The sequence below is a fragment of the Lupinus angustifolius genome, chromosome LG08 (genome assembly GCF_001865875.1).
Source record: "Lupinus angustifolius cultivar Tanjil chromosome LG08, LupAngTanjil_v1.0, whole genome shotgun sequence".
Taxonomy (NCBI): Eukaryota; Viridiplantae; Streptophyta; class Magnoliopsida; order Fabales; family Fabaceae; genus Lupinus; species Lupinus angustifolius.
This window is the reverse complement of record NC_032016.1, coordinates 22,776,255-22,787,748: the sequence shown is the minus strand read 5'-3', so window position 1 is coordinate 22,787,748 and position 11,494 is coordinate 22,776,255. Positions and strand designations below refer to the sequence as shown.

At 33.6% G+C, this 11,494-nt stretch overlaps 1 protein-coding gene across 1 annotated transcript; it reads right to left on the bottom strand.

The window, feature by feature from the left end:
• Positions 9,742-11,248, bottom strand: LOC109353619 (E3 ubiquitin-protein ligase PUB23-like). The gene has a single exon (XM_019595951.1). The coding sequence runs from the start codon at positions 11,015-11,017 to the stop codon at positions 9,791-9,793; it is 1,227 nt and encodes a 408-aa protein (XP_019451496.1). The 5' UTR covers positions 11,018-11,248; the 3' UTR covers positions 9,742-9,790.

Below are 11,494 nucleotides of genomic sequence, written 5' to 3'. Positions count from 1 at the left end.
TAATGTTTCTCCTCATTATAATTGTGCCCATGTTATCATTGAGGTGTTGTGGTACACTCCTGTGTCAGGTTGGATTAAAATAAACTCATATGGAGTTGCTCACGGCGCTCCTGGTCCTACAGGGGGAGGAGCTATTTTCAGGGATAACCATGAAGCTTTTTTAGGTTGTTTTGCTTCTTACTTCAACATTAAAGACTCCCTCTATGCTGAGTTGATGTCTGCTATCCTAGCAGTAGGGATTACTCATACAAGAGGTTGTTTTGCTTCTAACTTCAGCATTAAAGACTCCCTCTATGCTGAGCTGATGTCTGCTATCCTAGCAATAGAGATTGCTCATAAGAGGCTGGGAAAAGGTTTGGCTGGAATGTGATTCAACAAATGTGGTTGACATATTCAAAGGCAAGTTCAATGTTCCTTGGAAGCTTCTTAACAAGTGACATATGTGTCAAAACCATATCTCATCAAAGAAACTTAGAGTGTCTCACATTTATAGGGAAGGGAATACTTGTGCCGATAAGTTAGCTTCCTTTGCTATTTCTTCAAAAACTATGTCTGATGGATACTTTGCCTAGCTTCATTCTTATTGATTTCAATAGGGAATAGAATAGGAGTTCCTAATTATAGATTTAGGAACATGTAAGTCTTTCATTTGTTTATAATGACTTTCCTTTTTAATATATTTGGGTGTGTTTTCACCTAGTTTTTAAAAAAAAAATAAGCCTAAAGTCTTGCCTTAGCCTTGTGTTCAGATTCAGACAGTCTAATGAATCAAATGTGAGTAAGATGTCATATCCAAAAGGCATGGATAAAATAATAAACATATAGGTTGATGGATCATGTTGTTTTTGGACAACTAATGCTTTTTTATTAGGATCAGGTGTCTAGTTACTTATTTGCTTATTTTCTTTTTAGCTTAGCCTGCAGTAAAAGATCAGCTGAGCAATAATCAAGTGTGCCACACTCAGTTAAGAATACTCTATAAAAGGTGGAAGGAAGTAGTAGTCTTATTTTTTTCATGCTCGTTTTCTTATTTGGTTTAACAAAAACTTTATTCTTGTTTTGAGTTCTTATCTATCCTTCATGACTAGAGAACAAGAAACAACATTTGTGGGTGGCTCTTTGGTTTGTCACACTATGAACTATTTGTTATGTTAGGAACAAGCTTATATTTTAGAATTGAAGGTTCCAACTAGATGAAGTGGTGGATCTTATTTTTTTTTTCATTCTTGGAATATTCTTAACGCTTGCTTTTCTTATTCTCTTTTTGATTGGATGAGACACCCATCAAATTGTCTATCTCTTTATTAATTTAGGAATTATGTTAATAGGAGGACCACTTGTTCTCCTAATTCATTTATCTTTTGATTAATAAAGATTTTATTGCTGAAAAAAGTTTGTAATTTGATTTTTTTTATTTTGATGCATTTTCTATTTCTAAAAGTTTCAATAATTTATTAAAATGGATAAATTACTATTTTAAAAATTTGTATGAAAGTATAAAACTTGTCTGAAAGAAATGTGTAAAATGTAAGGTTAATTAAAAAAAGTATAAAACTGGTGAAATTAAAGCTTATGCAATCAAGGTTTATAATTTGTATGCATGAAACTATAAAACTAGTCTCAAAGAAAGGTGTTAAGTATAAGGTTAACTAAAAAAAGCTTGCAACTCATGAAAGCTTTAGCGAACAAGGTTTAAAATTTGTTTATGTGAAAGTATAAAACTTCAATTATCACTCAAATATTACAAAGTCCTTTCCCTAACAACACTTTCCAAACTCCATATATACATATACATACACATATATACATATATATATATATATATATATATAGTATATGCACTATACCTACATTGACCATAAAGGACGCAGCAGCTTTACATCATGAACTACTTTCTTCCTTTGAAGTGTTTGTGTCAATGATCTCATCCACCCTTGCATGGATTCTTTCGGTCTTGTGGCTCAACATCTTTTGTTTGATTTTCTTTCTTAACCACCTTCCAAACACTCAAACCCAACCAATCAAGAGGTGTCCCCTCAAGGTGCATTTGGAGTTGTCCAAAAATTGTTGTCTTCCAATATCACTACTAAAAAAGCATAAATCAAGTCACAAACAAATAACGAAGATTTGTAATACCAAATCTTGTTATTGTCCAATGATAAAAAAACAAAATCATCAATAATAATAAATATTTAAATTTTTTAATTGATATGACATTTTTTTATTGGCGCAGACAATAAATATTTGTTCACCAATGAAAAGAGCATTAATAGACAAAGTGGCCAGAGCTTGGACTTACAATAGAGCAACTGGCAAAGCCCATAACACAGGCCCTTTCTTCGTTGTGATATGATGACCGAAAATATGTAACAAATAATGAAGTTTCTAGTTATTTTCCTACGGCTTTCACAAGTAATGATGACCAACAAATAATAATCTATTCTCGATATCTTTGACTGAGACCTGCATCACGTATCATCCTTGGTTATTATATGATAATGCTATCTAGCGTTAGTTGTGTATATGATTTGTATTATGATGACCAACAAATATCAACAATTACATTATTGACCAATCCTCATGGTCATATATATAATTGTCATTCGTTCTAGACTAGTGTTTATACGTCAAATACCTCCACTAGAATTCATCTAAAATTATGTACCAAACAACAAAAAGGAAGTGCACGTGATCTATATTCAAATCTGTATATTTTTCATGAACTTTTTACATGAATATAACAGTCTTTTTATGGCTAAGATTCTCTGACAGTTTTATACTTTAATTGAACAATACAGGGAAGCCATTTATGCATAGGACTATATACAATTAATTGAGCATGCAGGCCAGCCCAATTTGACTGATGGCTGCAAAAGCTAGGATAGTTATATATGATGTGGAAGAGCATAAACCAGATAATCCCTAACTCCAGCTTTAGTATTTTATACTTGCCCTCATTGGTATGTGTACAGATTTAGTCAAGTCAATTGCATTGGATAAAGAAACATACAAGATAATATTGAAATGGAGTATTTTTTTGAAGTTATGAGAAGCTTAAAAATGTGAGATGGTAAGTAGAACCTGACAGCTGCATAATTAATTAATTGAGTTTGAGTTTTTCAACAAATTAAATGTACAATTAATTGAAATTTATTAAATAATTTAAAGAAAGTATATGTAATGTTATATTGGATTATAAGGTGAGAATTGCTATTTTTTAAAAACTAAATGACAAAAAATGATAAATTAATTATTGATTATTCTAAATACTAATTGATAAGTGTAAGGTTTTAGTTTATCTCTGGATAGGTCAAAAAAAATCAATTTATCTCTAGATTGTCTTAATTAATAAACTTGCTTTTTAAAATTTATAATTTTTTTTCCACTAATCAGTTTTACAAGCTATTTCCGTTGAATTGAGTATATTATGATGTAGGAAATAAATGTGAGAAAAGTATTTCCAAACAAGTTATTAATGTTTCTTCTCCAGTACATATCATAGCCTTCTTAGGATATAACCTTCGCAAGTGATAATGACGTATTAATAAATAAGTAAACATGTGTAGTCCTGTACTTTTTGTCATTTGATATACTAAAATGTGATATTGGTCAAAATAAAATAAAGAATAAAAATATAATAAATATTTAAAATATTAATAATATTTTTTATATTTATTTTTTAGTCCTAGGCAATACTTTGTCTTCTTTATTCATCTAAACCCCTTTGATTCTCTCACATATGGGTTAATTTGAGAGTTAGATTTTGGAAGAGAAACAGAAGACTTGAAAACCAAGAAATACACTTGTGAGATGACTTTCAAGTCTTTCCTTTTCATTTTTCTCCTCCAAAATCCAACTCTCAAACTAACCTTAAGGCATTTGGGGCTTCACCCTCCTCTCGCTTTCATGTCTCACTTGAGTACCTTAATATTTAAAGATGCAAGTTGTGTATGGATGGTGATGCATATTAGGATTTTGTTAATTCTTTTCATTAATAGAAAGTTAGGTAATTCTGTTTTTTCAGTTACACCAATAGCTACTATAAATAGTATGTTTCTTGTAATCTTCACTATCCTTCTCAATTAATATATATGTTTGTTATACATTGAAATCACCTTCTTAATCTACTATATTCCTTTTTCTCTGTTGTTACTACACTACATATTCTTCTCCTTCACAATTTATTTTTATCTTTTCTCCAACAAATTGGTATCAAGAGCACAAGGTTGATCCTTCTTCTTTTGCCTATTTCTCCTCATCCTACTCTAACCATTCTTTCTCTGTTAACTAATCATGGGTCACCCAAGCAACAACTTTATAACCAATCTTCCCATTCTTGATGGAAAAGAATTGGAATCAATGGAGTGTTCAAATAAAAACCATCATGGGATTTCAAGAAATTGAAGAAATAGTTGCAGATGGATACTCAGGCATTGATGCAGAATCAACAAAAGTAGAGAAGTTGATTCACAAGAAGAATAGGAAGAAAGATTGCAAAGCAATATGCCTACTTCATCAATGTGTGGATGAGGCACATTTTGAGAAGATTGCAGCAACAAAATTCTCTCATGAAGCTTGGGGAATCTTGGAGAATTGCAACAAAGGTGTAGAGCAACTGAAAAAGGTCAGATTACAGACTATGAGGAGACAATATGAGCTTATGCAGATGGATTCTAATGAGAGGGTGGCACAATTTTGCAACATAATCACCTAGTTTTGATCATATTGTAGTAGCAATTGAAGAATCCAAGAAGCTTGAAGATCTTAGAGTAGAAGAGCTTCAAGGATCCCTCGAGGCTCATGAGTATAGGCTCATAGAAAGAACCATAGAAAGGCCAACTGAGCACGCCTTGCAAGCCCAAGCTTCCACGAAAGGAAGCTATTATGGCAGATGTGGAAATAGAAACCGAGGCAGAGAAATAGAATACAAAGCTTGGAGTACAAGTCAAGATCAAGAAAGATTTGATCAAGAACAAGCCACAAACTTCCCAAGGAGAGGAGGATTCAATGCAAGCATAGGTGGCAAGAAAAGGATAGACATGAAGAGAATCAAGTGCTTCCATTGTAACAAGATTGGACATTTTTTCATAGAATGTCAAGCAACGCCAAGACATATTGATAGCAGACACCACAGTGAGGCTCATATGGTGAAAGAAGAAATGGAAAACAAAGATGATGATAGCCTTGTGTTGTTGATGATGACAACATACCAAAGAGAAAGAGGTGAAGAGATGTGGTACAATGACTCAGGTTGTTCTAGCCATATGACAGGCCATATAGATTGGCTTGTTAATTTTGATCCAAGCAAGAAGAGCAAGGTCAGATTTGTAGACAATAGATTGATTTAAGCAGAGGGCACAAGTGATGTACTAATCAAAAAGAATGATGGCAGAAAGGAAATGATAATAGATGTATTGTATGTACCCAACATGAGAAACAATATGATAAGTCTTGGACAGTTACTAGAAAAATGGTTCTCAGTGAATATACAGAAGGGATGCTTGGAAGTCTTTGATAATGCAGAAAGAAAGATCGTGAGAGCTCCATTAACTCAGAATAGAACCTTTCAAGTAAGCCTCAATGCAGTTGAATCTCAATGCTTCAGTATAGAAATTTTGTCAAATGATACTTGGTTGTGGCACATGAGATTTGGACACCTTAACTTCAAGGATCTCAGTCTCATGAAAACCAAGGAAATGGTCATTGGCTTACCTACAATCAACATGCCTAAGGAAGTGTGTGATAGTTTCTTGGTCAGCAAGCAATCTTGATCATCCTTTAGTAACTTCACTGCATCCAGAGCCAACAAACTATTGCATATAGTGTACTCAGATGTATGTGGACTAATGGAAATTCTCTCTTTAGGTGGAAACAAGTACTTCATGACAGTTGTTGATGACTACAACAGAAAATTGTGGTTGTACCTATTAAAGGCTAAGAGTGAAGGCTAAGAGTGATGTGTATGCAACATTCAAATCCTACAAGTGTATGGTTGAGAGGCAATCAAAAAAATCAATCAAAATTCTGAGAACATGTGGAGGGGGTGAATATACTTCCAAAGAGTTTGAAGCTTATTGCAAAGAGAATGGGATAATACATGAAGTAACAACTCCATACACCCCTCAACATAATGGAGCTTCTGAAAGGAGGAATAAAACCATTCTTAATATGGTGAGGAGCATGTTAAAGAGTATAAATCTGTCACAAGGCCTATGGGGAGAGGCTGCAACTACAGCAGCCTATGTGTTGAATCATTGTCCAACAAAGAGACTTGCATTCAAGGTGCTTGAAGAAGTTTGGACATGGGTGAAACCATCAGTGAGGAACTTCAAGATCTTTGGATCCTTATGCTATAAACATATTCCTGATCAGAGAAGGAGAAAACTAGATGATAAAAGTGAAGCAATGGTTTTTGTTGGCTATCACCCTATAGGCTCATACAATCTATTCAACCCAAGAACAAATCAAGTAATGTTCAGTAGAGATGTGCAATTTATTGAATCAAGCTCTTGGAAGGAGGGAAGAATATGGTCAAAATCTAATGCTCAAATCGCACTTGAATGGATAGATAATAATCACAGTGATGATGAGACTCAAATGATGAATGAAATTGAGCCTCCAATGGAGACATCAACTTATAGAGATGATACAAGAAGGCCTACAAGAATGAGACACTTGCCTGCTGGACTAAGAGATAGCCTGATATCTCCTTATGATGCTGTTAACAATGAAGGAGAGTTAGTGCAATTTATTGCTCTATTTGCAGATGCAGATCCCATCTCTATTGAAGAAGAAGTAAATAGCAAGGTATGGAAAGAAGCTATGAAGGAGGAATTAAGATCAATCAAAAAGAAAAAACTTGGAAATTGGTTCAACCTCCAACTGCCAAGAAGCCCATAGTAGTAAAATGGGTGTTCAAAATCAAACTGAACCCTGATGGCACCAATGTAAAACATAAGGCCAGATTGGTTGCAAAAGGTTTTATGCAGAAAGAAGGGATTGATTTTTCTGAAGTTTTTGCACCAGTTGCAAGACTAAAAACAGTAAGGTTGATTGTGGCTCTAGCAAACAAGAACAATTGGGCAATGTGGCAGCTAGATATGAAATATGCTTTCCTCAATGGCCCTTTTGAAGAAAAGATTTATGTTCTTCAATCTCGAGGATTTGTGATAGAGGGTAGGGAAAGCAAAGTGTACAAGTTGAGGAAAGCCTTGTATGGACTAAGGTAGGCACCAAGAGCTTGGAAGAAGAGAATTGATGTTTTTCTATCAAGCTTAGGGTTCAAGAAGTGTGATATGGAATATGGTGTGTATATCAACATCATGAGTAACCTTGATATTCTCATCATATGCCTATATATAGATGATCTACTCATTACTAGAAACAACTCAAAAGGAATAGAAGAAGTGAAAGTGAGGCTGAAATCAGAGTTTGAGATGACTGATTTGGGTAAATTGGCATACTTTCTTGGCATGGAGTTCAAACTGGTTGAAGGTAGAGTCTTTATGCACCAAAAGAAGTATATACATGATGTTCTGAACAAGTTCAATATGTTGAACTGTAATGCTGTTGAAACACCTACAGAGGTAAACTTGAAGTTGGATAAGGGTGAAGATGAACCAACAACGGATAGTACTCTGTATAGGCAAATGGTTGGTTACCTAAGGTTTACCCGCCACACGAAGCCAGAGATTTCATACAGTGTTGGCTTAGTTAGTAGGTTTATGAGTGATCCAAGGAAGTCACACATGGTAGCAGCCAAAAGAATTCTAAGGTACTTGTGAGGAACATGTGATTTTGGAATTCTGTTTTCAAACAAGACAGCAAAAGGGAGTCTACAACTTGTAGCTTATTCTGACTCTGATTGGAGTGATGATTTACTAGAGAGGAAGAGCACTATGGGCTATGTTTTCTTGGTGTTTGGCTCCCCTATCTCATGGTGCTCCAAGAAACAAGAAGTGGTGGCTTTATCCACCTGTGAAGCCGAGTACATCTCATCTTGCAATGCGGCATGTCAGGCTCTATGGCTTATCTCTTTGCTTGAAGAGTGGAAGATAGATTTTGATGGAACAGTGGAACTATTAGTAGACAATAAATCTGCTATTAATCTTGCAAAGAACCCAGTTGCACATGGAAAGAGCAAGCACATAGAGAGAAAATATCATTTTCTAAGAGAGCAAGTTGGAAGAGGGAAGATCAACTTGAAACATTGTTCAACGAAAGTTCAAATTGCTGATGTAATGACCAAGGCATTAAGAGTAGAAAGGTTTAGAAGTCCAAGAAGGCTATTGAATGTAGTATGTTTGTAATAGGTATGAATTAAGGGGGAGTATTAGGATTTTGTTAATTCTTTCCATTAATAGCTACTATAAATAGTATGTTTCTTGTAATCTTCACTCATCCTTCTCAATCAATATACATGTTTCTTATACATTGAAATCACCTTTCTAATCTACTACATTCGTTTTTCATTGCATTACATCTTCTAATTCACAATTTATTTTCATCTTTTTTCCAATAATGCATATAACTCATAATAATTAGATTGGTAAAGAGGTAAAGAGGAGGGGGTTTGGACTAAAAAATAAACATAAAAAACATTATTAAAATTTTAAATTTTAAACATATCTTTGTTATTTATTTTACTCTAACCAGTTTCATAGAAAAAATGTTTCTTGTACACTATATTCAATAAGAAGGTGAGCTATTAGTTAAAAATGCTATCCATTTGGTCGTTAAATTAATAATTTTAATATTTATAAGTTGAGAATAAATTGCAAATTATGTATTAACTTAATATCTTTGAGTTTTGGATAATAATAAAATAAATACATTACTTTAGAGCTATTTCACAACAATATTTTATTATACTTTTTTTTTTCATTATTCTTTCAAATCCAAAACTTAATTTAAAAACAAATTTTAGGATAAAAATAAACCCTTGAAATAGATATTAACATAATCACACCATAATTAAATTGATGTGAGTACAGATAAATGGCACAGTAGTGCATTGACCCTACCTCTTATATTGAAATTACTTATAACATATAATGGATTGGCACTCCTTGTATCCATATTAATATATTTATCAAAAAGATAAATATTGAAGTATTACATATTTCAGATAAATTAATATGACATGTATAAATATTTGTGTTGTGTATGTGTTCATTTTAGTTGTCTAAATAATGGAATTGGATGAGTTTTAGTTTAAAGATTTAATATGTATACACTGGTAGTGTAAATGTTTTTTACATTGTTACTAAATCATCTATTATTAATTTATTAATTATCATACAGTGAATTTTAAACTCTTAGGTTAAACATATTGTTCAGCAGCCGACATCAAAGTAAGGTTTATGAGAATAAGAAGGATGGTTGCTCAAATAAAGGGAATATCAGTATATCTCAATTACACATGACAAGCCAAATAAATCTTAACTATATAGGGCTTACTATTATCTATATAGTTAGCCTCTCCATTAATGGAGAGACAAGTACATGACTTTTATATATGTTTTTAATGATAAAAATGTTATTTTATTGTATATAAAAAGATAAAAATGTCTTAACATATTATTATTTCATTTGTTTTTTATAGTATTTGTCTCTTTATTAACGGAGATGATACTTACTCATAGTTAAGAGTATAATATTCACAAGAACAATGATTTAGTGATTCATTTTCCTTTCATAACTACACTTGAGATTGATTTGCATAACTCCATCATTAAATTGTAACAAAAGCTTATGATCCATTAGATATAAGATATACAAGATCATCTTATCATGGATAGAGTGAAAGCAAAGGAAAATGAATACAAGGGGAATTCTTCCAAACCATAGAGTGCAACTTGAGTATCTCCATGGCCCTCTCCTTAGCCTTGATGTTTCCATCAACTTGAAGAACCAAACATAACTTGTTCACAGCCCCAACAAGCAACATTTCCTGAAGGACTTTAGGACTTGCAGAATACCTACAAATTGAGCCCAAAATTCTGACCCCTCTATCAGTTACCACATGAGAAAACCTTAGAATTTTCTTGGACACAATTGCTAACCCTGCCCCATGGTTCAACAACTCAGCCCTTCCTTCTGCACAGTCACAAAGTTTATCCAAAGCCATCAACATCAGCTCACACGCTCTTCTATCATTGACACCAAGAAGGAGCTCAATGAGGACAAAAACCGCGCCACCTTCAACCGCTTTGATTCGGTTTCTACCCCATGGAAAAAGCTCCAGGAGAAGCCTCAATGCAGCTTTAGAAGCCTGCTGTGAAATCTGATCGCTTAGAACTCTTATTATTTCTACAAATAGTTCCTTTCTGACACTGTTCAATTGTGTTGGACCAGCCACCTCAAATGCTGACTTCAATAGAATAGTTGCATAACCTCTACACTTGTTATTTCCAAGCCTCAAAACCTGAAACAAAGACTCAATAAATTGAATTCCCTCATTGTTCATCAGATGTTCAAGCTGGGCTGCAGAAAGATTTAGTTGAACTAAGACTTCAATAGCTGCTTCAATGATCATAATATCAGTCAAGTCCTCTTGGTGATTATTCTTCAAGGTTGAAGCCAGGAAATCAATTACACCTGCAGACACCAAACATATTTTGTTACTTTCACTTTCTAAAGCAATAGATTGAAGCCTTTTAAGGCATCTCAGAAGCTTATCAGGGAAACTCTTTGCTTCAGAGAGGAGTGTAACAATTTGAGTTTTGTCAATAGTAGGCTTTGGAGTTGAAATGTATTCAAGTCCAAAATTGGCATTGCTTGTGCACCATGCTTGAATCAACCTATGTAGAGTGTGGTTTGGAGTAAGACTAAGATCAGTGTGTAACAATGGTTGCTTAGTAACTGGGCAGATACTATTCCTGCATGAAATTAGCCATCTTTCTATGTTTTCTCTATCATATGTAATTCCTGTGCACACTGTGACAGGATCTCTCATAAGTTGCAATGAAATGGGACAAAGGAAAAGGACAGGAACCTCAGTTTCATGATCATTCATGTTTACAATGATGAACTGAACATAGAGAGAAAATAGAACAACAGTTTTATTACACCCTCAAGGTCATATATAATCCTTATGAATTAGAAACAAGTTGAGAAAAGAACTATAAGATTGAGGCGGTTGAATTATGAAGAAGCTGTTTGAGGCACGTTGTAGCAGCAAATTTTGTGGTGGAGAAATGACAGCATTTTTTTGTACAAGTTGTTCTGAACAATGAGGTCAACACACGGAAATTGATAGATAGAGATGGTGAATTTAGTTATCAGTTAGGACTTTTTCCAAGGTTTTGGAAGGACTAAAAGCTTATAATAGAGAGAAATTATTATTGACTTTAATTTCTTTAATGTTTTTATTTTACATGTCCATTTTCCACTAGACATTTGAATAATTTCGAGAAAGATGGAGACTATTAAAGTGAGTTTTTCTTGCCTATATCAACAAAAGAATAGCATATATATGGGAAAATTTGAACCC